The sequence below is a fragment of the Amphiprion ocellaris genome, chromosome 11, assembly GCF_022539595.1.
Source record: "Amphiprion ocellaris isolate individual 3 ecotype Okinawa chromosome 11, ASM2253959v1, whole genome shotgun sequence".
NCBI classification, from domain to species: domain Eukaryota; kingdom Metazoa; phylum Chordata; class Actinopteri; family Pomacentridae; genus Amphiprion; species Amphiprion ocellaris.
In genome coordinates this window covers 22,718,463-22,734,155 of record NC_072776.1, presented here as the reverse complement: position 1 = coordinate 22,734,155, position 15,693 = coordinate 22,718,463, and the positions used below count along the sequence as shown (strand labels likewise).

Here is a 15,693-nt window from a genome sequence, read left to right as displayed (position 1 = left end):
TCTGGCAGGATGAAAACCAGAGACATAGCAATGTGTGGTACAGTATGAGTTATGATAGATGGATGGAACATCATTCTCCCGGGAGATATTCCTCTATCTGACGTTTTTATGGTGGTGGTGGTGGTGGAGACCACTGTCTGACATGTTGCTTTAAAGTTTCCTGTAGGTTTTCAGGTGGATTGACGTCTGGTGATTGCAAAGTCGATAGATTATGATTCATATCATTTCCATCATCATCAAACACTGGGCAGCCCAGGCCTGCCTTTTGGCAATGCCCACTCTTAATACATCAAATCTAAATCCAGCTTTCAACCAACATATCTGTGTGGATTTTCGTCATCCTGGTCATGGTAATCCTAGGAGCGCTGGAAACAAGCAACTGATTTTTGAACTGGATGAGTAAAGAATTTTAATTTCCTTAAATCCCTGAAATTCCATTTACTTTAAAACTCATCTTTTTGTGTAAAAGTTGAATTTTTTTCATTAAAATAACCTCTGTGTCTTTAAATGTCAAAACACTTTGATCAGAAGAAGATTGATGACACAGAAAGGCCCATCCTATAAGCTGACAGAATAGTGTCCTTAGATTTGTTTAATCTGAAACCCCACACGTCTGATCCAGTGTTTTTGAGGCTGTCATTGTTGCACTGCAGTTTCAACATGGAAATACTCATCGATGGCCTTGATTGCTTATTATTATTGCTTATGTCCATTTGGACTAGTTAGCAAGGTAAAAGTGTCAGAGCTACTCTAACTCTACAGACTACAGACATTGTTCATAGTGATTCTGAGGAGAAAAAAAAGCTTGACATACTTGGAAACCATATTCCAAGCTGCCATAGCCATCCTGGAAAGGTCAAAAAAATTCTATTTCAACTCTATATCCTGAGACTGGAGGTCCTTTGCCTTGCTGCTTTTTCCCCTGTAGTCATTACATCTGGAACTGCTTCCCATTCAGTTGGACATCAAAGTGTCACTGGATTTCACACCAGTGAGCGCCTGCAGGCAGACTCCAGTCACAATTTAAAACTTCCCTGTCATCACTGATAGCTTTTTAGAGGAAAAAAAATACAGACACAGAAAGAAGCAGGTCTTGATGTATAAACTTTAAAGTAATAAACAGCCTCTCTATTTTTAGTGCAAAAATAAAAATTAAAAAAATGCAGGTGATTGATGGGGCATGATTTTCCTTCTGCTATATTTCTGCATGTTTAATATTCACCCACATGCAGCTCTACCGTTGGACACCAAATTACTTCTTACATGCTGTCTCCTTAATGACTCATGTTCCCTGTGTGTTACTTAACTACTGTGTTTGACCGCTAAGATTTTCACATCCAGTTTTTGACTCCATTTGAACACAGACTAGTCCCTCATCAGTCACCAGAGAATCTTAGCAAACTGTGCACCAGCTTGTGATTGACAGGGAGAGGTGCTGCCCCTTGTTGAATGCTTTCCTGATTGCTGAGTTTGACTCAAAGGATTTCCAAAGGGGGCAATTGCAAAGCGCTCAATTAGGCTGCATGCCTCACTGACTGTTTTAATAGAGCACAAGTAACTATAGATGGATGTAAGAGCTCCCCAGATATTAGGATTTGGATTTAATTAATACAGTCACGTATTAGAACAATAAGCCTTTGTCAAAAATGCTGAGAATGCAAAATGATCCTGAAGACCAACGGTTACCAGTGTGAATATAAGCTGTCCATAATGCTGGACTTATAGATGAACATGGTGGCTGATTTATGTGTCGCTGTGGTGCTGGAGGAGAGGTGAACACTTCAGAGACAGCAGGTACTTTAGTTAGACCATGGTCGGCATTCAGCTCCTTGGTCAGATCAAGGTGGTGTGTGTGTGTGTGTGTGTGTGTGTGAAAGTAAAAGTTAATTTATTCTGTGTAACACAGAGAGGATTCTCATGTGAGATTCTTATGTTACATATCTGCATGCAAGCCATTCACAGGAAATAATGTGTGCATTTCACCTCAGGCAGACGACTACAGCATGATACAGACTGATGCAGCACATACTGTATATAGCAGATGTGTCATTTTTAAAGCACGGAAACTATGGGACTCGTATTGTTAACAAAACAAACTTGTTATTCCCACCACATAGGTCATTCCAGAACTGGAGGACTTTTTACGTCTCATCCATCAAATTTCAAATAATCCATGTACAAATTACTAAAACATGCAGTTGTGTAATGTATTTGTCCTGAGACTAAATCTAAAAAAAAGAGGAAAAAATTATTTTAAAATATTTTTTAAAATACCAAATATGCCTAGAGTTCCCTTTAAAATGCCATTTTTCTCCTATCCCACCCCCCGATGACCAAATTGAATCTCAAATAAAACAGTTAAAATGACATTTAAATCTCCTTTTTTTGGTATTATTTTTTTAATTGGTGTCTCTTGTAATTGTGGGAATTTTGTTTTAATCAACATAGTATTTTAAATAACAATTGTTATGCATGGAACCTATGCCCCACAAGATGCACCCAACCCTGTCAGCATAACCTTTTTAGCAGGTAGAAAACAGTGAATCACATGAAATGCTGGAATTAACATCATCAAACTGTTTTCCAAAAGAATGTGTAGAGCAAAGCTATGTCCTCTCTTCTATTGTTCATATTTCCATAACATTGTCAGCCTTGTTTGAATGTCTTACTCTACTACATGCAACCCTGTTCTGCATATTATCAGGATAAGACGAACAATAAGAATTCTGTTACTTTTTTCTTTACTTTTGTCCATCAGTAAGTTTGTCCTCTTGGTCAGCAGTAACAGCTAGCTAAATATCTAGCTTCTACCCCTGAGAAAAAGCTAACATTAGCATGGATTAGCAACCTTGTTACTGTGATTAGAGTAGGGTTAGCAAACAACAAATAAAACATGGAATAAAAATGGTACCATTGATGTGTAAACTGAGCCAATCAAACCTTTGATAGTTTATTACCTATTATTCATTAATATATAGCAGAAAATTGTAAAAGATACATTTTTCAAACATTTTGAAGCCCAAATGTTGCTATATTGTGCTAAATTAACAGGACTCAAATCCTAACAATTTTCTATATCTCACAACTCCATCCAATAACAAAAGTCAAAGCATTGTATAATACAAGCAGTCATCATGTCATCAACATGCAATAAGAAAAACAATTCACACCTGTACTCTCGATAATGATGCAATCTACCAGAATTGTATGTCTACCTTGCACCTGTCTTGTTAGCGTTGTGCTCCACAGGGAGAATTGCTGAAGAACTGCAATCACAATCACCTTCTTTCACATCACTCAGATTGACTCTCCAGCTGTTTCACCGATTACACCTTTCACCAGCACTGATACAACACATTTCACACAGAATTAAAATGCACAGCGCTATAATCTTCTTTGATATTTCATTGAAAAGAGTGAGACTAAAGTTGGAGCAGAAGTTTTATTTTAAATTATATATAATTCTAATATACTGTAAAAGCAAAAGTTATGGAAATGGGAGTTAGCAAATGCTTACACTGTTCCAATTCATCTGATAACAAACGGCCCACTCTTATCCTGTCTTTGTTGTTTGTTTTCCACAATGCAATACCACAATAGCCCCATGAAATCTAAGAAGCTTACAGACGACAGACCAACGATACAGCCGGCAGTGGCTGAGTCAGAGTTGAACCAGTTTCAAGGATTTTTCTCATGACTTCATCATGTGGAGAACAGCCAACGCGGTACAAAAAGCTGACAGCTGGATTCATCCTAAGCAGTATACTGCATCTGTGCAGTTTTCAATAGCAATTCAAATCCTGTTGTGGACTTGGTGACATCTGTCTAGAACCACACATACACTGAAAATGAAGAAACACTGCCACTTGTCATGTACTATAAAGCAGCTGTGAAATTATTTTCCTTTGCCGTCTCACAAGGTTCAGCTCTGAAAGCACTTCAGTTTTATACAGCCTTGTTTTCCTGTCAATCATGTGCAAAGCTAGTCTGTTCTGACTTGAATTCTACTCATAAATATTCTTAGAATATATTTTATGGTTGGTCAAAATGTTCTTGGAGTTATTTTACATTACAGTGCTCTGTTCCTTAAAATGTTTCAAAAAGATTTCCATGGTTCGTTAGAGGAATGATGTGTTGTTTCAGTCATGTTTGCTGGGTGCATCTGTGGGTTGCAGATGCACATCAAGCAACTTCTACAGACCTGCAAGACTTTTCACAGCTGACTGAAAATCTAAACACCTCTCATGAGCCTGGTACAGAGTTTTCTTCCCATATGTTGGTTTTAGTGAGAGGTTCTTGTTCAGCCATCCTCCTGAAACAGTCTCTGCAGGGAGTGAGGGAACAAGAGCCCGAATGTTCTCCCATCTGTTCCACAGTGGGAGCTCTCTGTGGCGCCCGGGTCTCTCTCAGGTGAACACTAATGTGCCATGGGGATTTCCTTTGAATTACACTCTAGGCTATCTCTGAAAACAGCATTGTCGTCCTGTGCTGATCTGCGTACTCCATCGGAAGGGGCCATAAATGTGTTGCATTTTAATTGAACTTGTCATTTTTACTTTGATAAGATAATTAAGGCCAGGGTTCCTTTATCTGTCTCATGCTGGAGAAAGGGAGTAAAAAAAAAAAAAAAAAAAAAAATCCTCCATGTGCAGGTTTTGGCTTGCTTGAACAAACACAGCCCACAGCAGCTGTTTGTTGGTTTCATCACTACCAGTACAGGCAGAGCTCACTGTCTTTGGTAAACTAATGTTTCTCTGCTGACTTTTTGGATTTCAATTTTAGGTTTGATAGTTAGCAGTCACAATTGGATGGGATTCTAGTTGTTCTGTCTGAAGTGATGTAACAACTATACACACACCTGGATGGAAAATGGCTTAAGCCATCTGTGCTTATAGAACTGCAGAAACAGACTTTCCACACATACTGGATGCCTTATGTTGCCTGGGCAAGGATCCAGTTATGACCCATAGCTATGTTTCATTGTGACAGTGGCCTCTAGTGGCTGGAACAATCATAACAGAAGCAAAGATGTAAGTGAGGTGACCTACACCCAATCTGCCCCTTGGGGCAGAATGACTGGGCTAGAATTGATATAAATACTGCTTGGAAGCAACACATAGCCTTTAAAAAAGTTATGTGTTGGACTCATGTTTGATTAGCTGTTCAGCTGAACTCTCCCTGTTTGTGTCATTGCTGTCTTGGTATGTATACACACCTCAGCTATAAAAACCACAACAGTGAGCAGCCAGATGTTGCCAATTAAAGATAAACATCCTGGCAAATAACTGGCAGCATGCTTGGTTTCTATACATTTTGTGGGAGGTAAGATTATCATATTTATATGTCATTAACTTTGCAATGAATGTTTGATATGCCTTAAGAAAAGTCTGCTGGTATGTAGATTCTCTGGAAGGATGTATAATAATGAGAGCCCTTATGTAGTATTTAACAGTGGACCAGCTCTGAACCCTCATGCACTAGCAGGTACATGCCTCAAATTCTATAAGTATTGAAATTGGGCTTAGGCTGCATTATTGAACCATAAAGTAAATGTAGGGAAGATGTTGGAGTTGATAGCTGGGTCCAGAAACATTGACATTACCACAGGAGGATGCTGTTAATTTGAATTTTAAAACCGGCAGTGTTACTTTTAACTATCGCAGTTCCATAAGCTCAGCCATTCATTATTGGAGAGATGGCAATTGGGGTTCTTTTGTAATAAATAAAACTTTGTCTTTCCCCTAAAAAAAACAAGTTGGTTTTGAGCCTCAACCTAATCAAGAAGTAAAATATCAGTGTTTTATTGTGATCCAAAAGGATATAATTAAAGGATAGGGACAGCAATAAATCGTTATTCTGGTTGGGGTTGTTTTTTCCCCAAAGCAAGTAGTAAAACTGAATTTAGCCCTGTATTAAAGAACACAAGGTCTGCGATGGGCTAGCTTTTCCAAGTACTGGTAAGACTGGTTATTCAAACCAGGAAATCCAGTCTGAGCAGCAGATCCATGAGGTTGAAGGCTTGACAGTGGTTACATTTGTTATATATTTAGTCAAAATGATTGCCAGCTTATCAAGATAATGTCCCGGCTCACGTTACAAATTAACCCAGTGGGACTGCATGCTTGCCCATAACTCATCATTTGGTCATTGATGTTGCTTTATAGTACAAGCAGTAATGTACAACTTTATGGCACAACAGCTGGTTGACCCTGTGTTTTCATGGTGTGACCCTTGTATTGGTTTGCAATATGTGAATCTCTGCTGGTCAGATTACAGTCATAAACTTTTTATTTTAAAAAATGGGCTGTGACATTATACATTGGTTTGTGGACTAAAGTTTGAAAGCCTCACGTTTGGAATGTAGCCTTGATTGTGTTTGTCTTCTGAAACAAGCGAGCGATGGATGGATCTGACTGAGGAACCTGAGGACGCTATTGATGGTCATACAGTGGCAACCTGTCCATAACAAAATAGTGCCTACTTTCATCATCTATTTTCCAATAAGTGGGACAATAGTTTTAAAAATTTACTAGATGCTGTTTTAATAAAGTCTTCAAACTAGAAACTGTGATGATTAAAGGTAAATGTTTAATGAGGTAACAAGCAAAGGGAGAAGTACGATCATTTTCTCATACACACTAACAGAGGAGACGCCCCCTGCTTGCTTCAAGAAATAATCTACACTAGCATTCAAAAGTTTGGGGTCACCCAGACAATGTCATGTTTTCCATGAAAACTCACCCTTCTATTCATATGCTAACATAACTGCACAAGGGTTTTCTAATCATCAATCAGCCTTTCAACACCATTAGCTAACACAATGTAGCATTAGAACACAGGAGTGATGGTTGCTGGAAATGTTCCTCTGTACCCCTATGGAGATATTCCATTAAAAATTAGGTGTTTCCAACTAGAATAGTCATTTACCACATTAACAATGTCTAGACTGTATTTCTGATTCATTTAATGTTATTTTCATTGAAAAAAATTGCTTTTCTTTCTAAAATAAGGACATTTCTAAGCGACCCCAAACTTTTGAACGGCAGCATATGTTGAAGGCAATTACACTTTGGCTTCACTTTTCTGAGTCAGAGGCTAGTTCCAGCTTTCATTTGCAGTCTATAATTACAGTCTGTCTTGGATTTTCCTAGACTACATCCAAAGCAGAGCCATGGCTCTTCCTGTCCAGAGAATGGTGATGAGGCTCCTGAAGCTGTTCGGCGATTGTCAAAATGCCGGAAGGAGAATTACTGCCGTACTTTAGCAGTTTAGTTACAACAATAAGTGTTTAGCTCAGGATGTTGAGTTACAAACTATCAACTACTTGACCAAAAAAAAAACCCCAAAAACATGAAGGACTCCTTTTTATGAACACTGTAACTAACTGGTCCCCACTCATGCTGTCCTCACCCATAATGTCCGTTGTTAGGCTGATTAGTGATCAAAAAATTGCTCGCTTTGTACACCGGTATGTACTCTGTGCTGTGAAGCAGCTTTCTTTAAATGACACAGTGGATGGGAATGTTAATTTCTGTGTTTCTTCAGCTGCTGCTATGACATGGGAAATACTCTATGATGTCTTTTTTCTTTACATTTGGAAAGAGTAAACACTGTGTTGGTTAAAACTCAGTAGGTGGTCTGAACAATCAGATCAGTCACTAAAGCTTGACTTTTTGATGATAGCTAATCCAGTCCACCCAAGACTCATACAGTGACTATGTGTAAATGTGTTTTAAATGAATTTTCATTATTTAGACATCACAGTGCAGAGAGACACAGACGAAGAGGTAACAAAGCATACAACAATAAAAGCTTCAAGCCAAGACTTAACCAGTCATGCTGTGAGCACAAGGCAAACACCCACTGCTCCAAAACGCAGCATGTGCCTTTTATCTGCACCGTTCCCCACAGCAGCTGCAATCCATCCCCAAAGCACTTTTATATCTTAGTGACATGTTTCTTTTGATAACAACGTTCCTGCTGGTGAATCCAAACAAAGTAAGATAATGACGATCTACAGTTCAGAAAAAGCCGTAAGATCATAACTGTGACTGTGCTTAATAGTCAAGCAGGGGAGAAGAAGCGTAAGTGATGGTTAGAAAGTTGTTTCTTGGCTGTGAGTTTTGGCTCAAGTGCTTGAATAGTCCACAGGGACGGTATCACTCTGTAAACTGTTTTGTCTCTCCTCACACCAGTCTACTTCCTGGCCTTGGTTATAAAGGCGTGTGTTGGTCTCAGCTATTCAAATGAAATTTGAATGTGACTGCTGGAAGACAAAATTGCAGCTCATCAGACACAACCGTTCAAAAGTTTAGGGTCACTTAGAAATGTCCTTATTTTTGAAAGAAAAACTGGAAATGGTGGATTTTTACCCCTTTACCTGTCAAAGCACTTTGTGAATGTTCTTCTGAAAGCTGCTATACAAATAAAGTTATTCTTCTTATTATTATTTTAATTGAATATCTCCATAGGGGTACAGAGGAACATTTCCAGCAACCATCACTTCTGTGTTCTAATGATACATTGTGTTAGCTAATGGTGTTGAAAGGCTAATTGATGATTAGAAAACCCTTGTACAATTGTGTTAACACATGAATAAAGGTGTGAGTTTTCATGGAAAACATGAAATTGTCTGGGCGACCCCAAACTTTTGAACGGTAGTGTATTAACACTTATAGTCCATTTCCTAAGTTCATTTTTGGAAATCCTTTTTGTGTCAATTAAAAAATTATTAAAATAGAGCATCCTGGTGGTCTTGACTTTTAGGCACTGATGATGTAACTACATTATCACTGGTCTTATTCTGGCTCAACATTTGTTTCCGTGCAGCTGTAAAGCTCACCTTGACCCGACATCACTGATAAACAAACTGGAAAAAAAAAAAAGAAATCTTTTGGAGTGATTTTATTTGAACTTCTTCCAAAACAAATGTATAAACTGACCTAGAATAGAAAGTCATTTTTAGTAACAGTGGAAGCAATCTGTCTTACTAAAAACCGAAAAGGTCTTACCATGTTGGCAGAACTTCCTTGAAAATACATCTTGCAGGTTGACTGTGGAACTCATAAACAAGTCTGACCCTGCTTGTTCAAAATGTGTTATTGGGAAAATTGTGAACCTCAAAAGAAAAATTGTACTGTTCGCATTCACAGTTTAATGGATACACTGAAGGAGGCAAGAAAATGAGCTGTATAGCCCCCAGCAATGTGCACACATTTATTTCTCTCCCAGAGCCCGCGGAGGGCAATGTCACAATTGTCCTCTGTCCATTTCCTTTTTAGCTGCTTTTAATGGCTACTGATTCTGAATGTAATTTGACAAGAAAAGTGTAGCATATAGCCAAGGTGATTGAGATTAATTTCTGCTCCTCAGAGAGAACCCTATCATTTCCAGCAACACTAGCGGTGTGGATCTAGAAATAGCGGGTTGGTCGTTCCATTTGTCCATTAGTCTGTCAGTCCAACACTTCAAGAGTGATGTCTGATGTCTCACAGCTGATTAGAGGCATCCTTTTATATTTCAAACATACCTGACTAATGACATTGATCCAATGCTATAAACATTTCAGAATTCACATGTGCTCAAAGTTTCATTTCCAACACTGTCCACTCAAAAAGAAACACACACGGACACACACACACACACACACACACACACACACACACACACACACACACAAAAAAAAAAAACAAAACATGATTTTACAGCATTTTTAAGCTTCTCCTCTAGTTTGTGGGCTACCACGGTTAAAAGCCCCTCCCCATCTAATATATGATTGGATTGTTTGGCTGAAAAGGAGCAACTGTAAAGTAATAAAATAAATGGCAAAGATATGCTGACTTGAAATGTATTTGTGATATGTCACAAACAGAGAATTCAGTTTAGCTGTATGGGAACATAACTGGGTGACAGGCTGGTCCAGCTTTACCTTTAACTGAATTCCAAGCAGCCTTAAACGTGCTTTGACATGAAAGGCAGCAGAGCATTTTCATGCTACATATATGCAACACCGACAAAATATACAGACAGAATATCAACAGCATGTTCCATCTTAGGATGCTCCTCTCTCACTGATGGATTAACACACTATAGTCATGCACATTTACCACCAACCCCTCACTGACACACTCCTGTTACATTGTGTTCCCAGTGCTGACCCTCCTATTGGTTGTACACGCTTCAGATACGTCAGTCATACACTTGAACACACAGACAATTCAACTCACTCACTAATACCAGGAAAGTGAAACATCAATCAGCTTCTCAGATCTCTGCACTGCTTCCTCTCTGCCAAAGAACTGATTTGAATAGTTCAGCACTGAGAGGTTTAGGAGCAAAATACATTTTTGATCTCCTGCTGTGTTAAGAACAGCTCAGGCCTCTCCAGGACAGGTCAGCTTACTGTCCGCAGGATCAAAACTTACCAGGTGGAATCTGGGAGAAGCTTTCAGACAACACAAGGACTTCTCCAACTGTCTGATTTTTCTGCTTGCCATTGCAATTCATTTCCTATTGTTCAGTTTAGTTTGTTTTCTTCCATTTAAGCCTGGATTTCTCTTCTGTTCCACTTTATTCATTGCATGTCTGTGTTTTTCTATCTCCTCTTAATCCCTTTTTATGTCCCAGAAAGCAATTTAAGTTGCTTTGATGTTGAAAGATGGTGCACAAATATACTTGCTTTGTATTTAAACTGGCGCCATAGTCACTGTCGTGCACTGTTTCTGTACAGTGTAGCAGCTGCAGTATTTGTGTTATTCACACCTTTTCTTCAACATATTATATTTTCTACAGTGAATAAGAAATCTACGACATATTCTGAACGTCATGGACACAATCAAATCCTTACAAATGCCAGAAGGTGAAGTTAGGATGTACATGTTATACCGCTGCTGAGTCTTAGATGACTGTTAAACCTTTGTGATTTGAAAAATGCTGTGCTGCCTTCAGGCCAAACTTTGCTCTCCATAAAACCTTAATATTAGTCTTTTTAGACACCAAACATTTCCTTTTCTAACACCTTCACCTGCTACCTGACAAACAGTTCTTTACATCATTAACACACACCTCAAATGTAGTCAGTTTCATTAGTTTCAGAAAGAAAAAAACGAACGTATGTAGAAGTTCGTTATTAAATGTTAATATTTGCTCTGCCATATTTGTCTGTATATCCAAACTCCCATAAATCTTTTAGTCTAGTGGATGCACTCGAGGGAGAGCGTCCTTAAACGGGAACACCATTTGTCCTGCTTTCCACTTCAATTATTTATTTATCGAACATTGTGGCTGCTCCAAAGAAACACAACCACCGATAGTATCTTTAAACTCTGTCTGTAGATATGACACACAATCTGTGCGTGTTTCAAAGGACTCACAACTTCCTTCCTCCACGTGGTTTAGTTTTTAGTTCTCCCAACTTGCTCAAGCAGCTGCCAACTTTGCTCTCCCGGAGGAAGTTTTGCATCCCGTAAACAATACACTTTGCACAAAATGAAGTCAGTGAAGCAGAAAGTCCTGCTCTCATTCATAACACTTGTACGAGGAGGACGATCGGTAGCACTGCGGTTCTTACCTTGCCGTCCACCGAGTACCTCCGGGTGTGCTGCACCGCTCCTGCGCTCTGGTTCATGGTTCAGCACCGCGGACAGCTCCAGCAGGGGACCGACGAAGAGGCGCTCAGTCCGACGATCGGAAACCTGCAGCCGGGAGAGAAGCTCAGAGCAGCCGGCCGCCGCAGTGGAGTGACTCAAACCAGTTAGCCGCTTCGTTTCAAGCTGTTTACTGGTTCGTCTTCTCTGTGACACGCGTGGGTTCTCAGCCAATGATGCTGTGCGCGTAAAGACTTGCTCTGCTGGTGCGCCAGCTGTGAGCGCAAGCCGACTGTTCATTCATCCGATGCTGCCAAGTTAGCTCTCAGTCAAGCAGATAACACAAAGGGCCACGAACAATCTGGCTGTTGGACGCTGAACAAACATAGGAACGTTCTTTTTTTTTTTATCTGTCTACAATATGTTGTTTGTTTTGCTTTTTGCATAAATGCTCAATCCTCGTTAGACTTGACACACGAGGCATGTCGCCGGCATATTTTACTGAAATAAAAGCTAATCATTCCACGGGGAGAGATTACATAACGTGATAAAAGGGATAACAACAGCTCTCTACATGGCATGTTTACAGAGCTACACATGGCTGCATGCCTAACAGAGTGCTGTTCTTTTTAAGTCTGTTTTTTTACGACAAGTTTTGAAAATCGTCCTTCATTAATTTTTGCACATCTGCAGGTCATTTTGGTGAATAAAATGTACCAGAACAGAATTTTGGTTTATTGCAAAGAAAGCGGGCTGCACAATGGCTTGGTGGTTAGCACTTTTGCCTTACAGCTAGAAGATCCCTGGTTCATGTTGTTCATGCAGTGGCAACTCTAAATTGTCACACTGTGGATGGGAATGTGATTGTTTGTCTCTCTTTGTAGCCCTGTGATAGACTGGTGATCTGTCCAGGGTGTCCCCTGCCTTCACCCTAATTCAACTGGGATAGACTCCAGCCCCCAAACGACCCTAATGAGGATTAAGCAGTGCATAGATGATGGATAGAATGAAAGCATGTACAGTGTTCTTCAGACTTCTGACTCATGCATCATGGCAGATTGACATTCAGTTAATAATACATGCAGTTCATGTGTGTATATATGCATGAGGTTAATGAGTATGCCTTAGCTCACCCTGGGACACCAAAGAATGACTCACTTGGGTAGTCTGATATTGCTCTCATTTGAATCTAAGCCTTCCAGCTGTGAGCCAGAAAACTTCACCACAACAATTTGCATAAAGTCTTTTGAGTTTTGATAACTTCAAATCTAATTATGTTCAATCAACAAACTACCCTGAACAAATGGAATTAGCTACTTTTTAGATGGTATATTCTAGTTAGGGGTGGCAAGGTGCACCGTCGCCTCATAGCTAGAAGATCCCTGGTTCAAGTCCCAGCCTGGGATCTTTCTTCATGGAGTTTGCATGTTCTCCCTGTGTATGTGTGGGTTTTCTCCAGGTTCTCTGGCTTCCTCCAACAGTCCAAAAACATGCTCAGGTTAATTGGTGATTCTAAATTGTCTGTAGGTGTGAATGTGAGTGTGATGGTTTGTCTCTATATGTACCCCTGTGATAGACTGGTGACCTGTCCAGGGTGTCCCCTGTCCTCACCCTGAGACAGCTGGGACAGACTCCAGCCCCATCCCCCATCCCTATCCCCCACCTCCTCTACCTTGTTTACATGCCTGCATGGAGTATTTATAAGCTAAAAAACACATCATGCACAAAATAAAGAGTTAACACTATGACTGAGCATTTCCCCCTTGAAGCTTTAGTGTACTGATGTCATTCTCAAAAACATAGATTCACGCCTCCAGGGTTTCATGTGTAACAAACCTAAGGAAACAATATTGTCAGTTTTGGGCTTTCTGTGTCATTATTCCTCTTAATAATCCCTTTCTGATGTACAGCTGAATGACTCCAGTATTACAGCTCGTCATTGCATAGTTCAGAGTAGTTGTATAGTGTTCTAGCAGGTGAGCTGGTGTGTTCAAGCTGCAGCGAGTGGGGAGGGGTGAGTGGAGAGAGAGGCAGGGACTTCATCCATCCATCCATTATCTATACACTGCTTAATCCTCATTAGGGTCATGGGGGGGCTGGAGTCTATCCCAGCTGACTTAGGATGAAGACAGGGGACACCCTGGACAGGTCACCAGTCTATCATAGGGATACATATAGAGACGAACAATCACACTCACATTCACACCTATGGACAATTTAGAAGGAGCAATTAACCTCAGCATGTTTTTGGACTGTGGGAGGAAGCCGGAGTACCTGGAGAAAACTCACACATGCACAGAGAGAACATGCAAACTCCACACAGAAAGATCCCAGGCACAAACCGGGGGATCTTCTAGCTGCAAGGCGACAGTGCTAACCACCGCGGCACTGTGCTACCCCAGGGACTTCATAGATCTGCAAATTTTAGAGGAAGCAAAGGTGTAGAGTCATTTTAAAGCAGAAATGTACTTTTCAGTAAACTTCTATAGCACTGATCATGTATTAATGTCCATTTTTAATACCAGTGTTTAACTCTGGTCCTGTAGTCATGTATACTGTATTGTGCAAGTATGCTAAAGGTATTCCCACTACTTCTAATGATGTCAAGTTCATGTATAATTTAATGTCCAATAATCTGTATCTGTATTGCAGATGCAGATAATTGACTCTGAAACTAAGTTCAGTCCAAAAAACTAATTGGGTGCTGGCATCAACCAGCCAGTCCAGTCACCATGTCTCAGAGGGACTTTCCAAGTTGTTAATGGAAAGCGATATACAGAAAAAGATAAGTAATGACACTCTGCTAATGTCAAAACATTTTGTTGTTGAATTGTTTCTCAATGTACATTTGAGAAAATACAACAATCCTCAATTTTATCTCCCAGAGTGTTATCCCTGTCGTCAGCAATTATGACTATTTAAATAAAGAGGGATGAGTTAGTATAAATCAAGGGAAACAACATTTCTTGTGGCAGCAAAAAAAAACAACAACTGTGAAACAGCCAGTGTGAGCTTGAAGACTCAAAACCAGTTCAGAGAATCGGAGTAGGTAAAGGTCAGTTGTGAAACAAGGTTGGCAAAAGCCAAGAAGTCAGGACAACAAGCCCAAAGACAGCAGGCACAAGTTATGTAAGCGAGTCCCAAAATAAATCAGACAAAGGCAGAAAGAAAACTAGGACTATGATAAGTGCTCCATATAGGCATATGGCAACAGCTGGTGAGCTCATATATTAAAGGGATTAATGGGATGATGAGGGGCAAGTGATGGGAGAGCAAGTCCAGGCAGCTCAGGACAATTCGGGTCAGGTGAAGAATGATAGGGTCTGGAATGAAGGGAGAATTACTATGAGCCTAAATGACAGAACAACAGGCATGAATCGTGAGGATAAACTCGATAGGCATTGCTGCTTATGCTCAGTGTGGAGCATCTTCATCATATGTACATACACAAAAACAGGAGACAGGACAGGAGGAGCTTTAACCTCTAAGCTGAACATTGCAAAGGTGACAGTAGTGATGGAGAGGTCCTGGGTTGCACCAAAAACAGGTCTTGGCAATATCTAAAGTCACAACTGCTCAAAGAATGCAGGCACAGAAATGACTGGATACCTGCGATGTCAGAATTTGTGGGCGAAAGGAACTGCCAGGAAAAGAGTAGAAATACCTCCTATGCATTTGAATACATCACTATTTTTTTCATTCTAGTATCAAACACCGAAAGGTGCCAAGTAAATATAGGCTTTCAAAACCTGTACAGAGGCAAGAAAGCACAAGAAGAAAGCAAACCTATACATGTGTCACACAAATCAGATACACACACAGTGTTCACATAAGTTGATGCTAAGTATGAAAAATAAAAACTGGATGATGTATAGCGGATACTCATATGTGTGTTGTAATCTACATTCATATGCTTTGACACTGAAGTAAGAACATGTGACCAGTTTTCTATTACTGATCTGACTCTAGAATATCAATGCAGCTTTAATTTATAGCACCTGGTCACTGAACTTGGAGGTAATACAAATGTCATTACCCAGTTCTGAACTATGGTAGGATTTAAGAATGTCTACTAAAGACATAAAACAGTATAGCATCAAAACATTGC

General features: G+C 39.9%; 1 protein-coding gene across 5 annotated transcripts in view; it reads right to left on the bottom strand.

Annotated features, from left to right (window-relative positions):
• The window catches only part of LOC111575552 (inactive dipeptidyl peptidase 10-like), a 143,988-nt gene extending 131,946 nt beyond the window's left edge, over positions 1-12,042 (bottom strand). For 2 of the 5 annotated variants that reach the window (XM_035953039.2, XM_035953041.2), the window contains exon 1: positions 11,570-12,041. In XM_035953039.2, coding sequence (XP_035808932.2) covers positions 11,570-11,626 — 57 coding nt within the window. In that variant the 5' untranslated portion in view covers positions 11,627-12,041. Of the gene's footprint in view, positions 1-11,569 lie in introns of all 5 variants that reach the window. The other 3 variants (XM_035953037.2, XM_035953040.2, XM_035953038.2) reach the window with 2 other exon arrangements.
• Between the last annotated feature and the right edge of the window lie 3,651 nt (positions 12,043-15,693).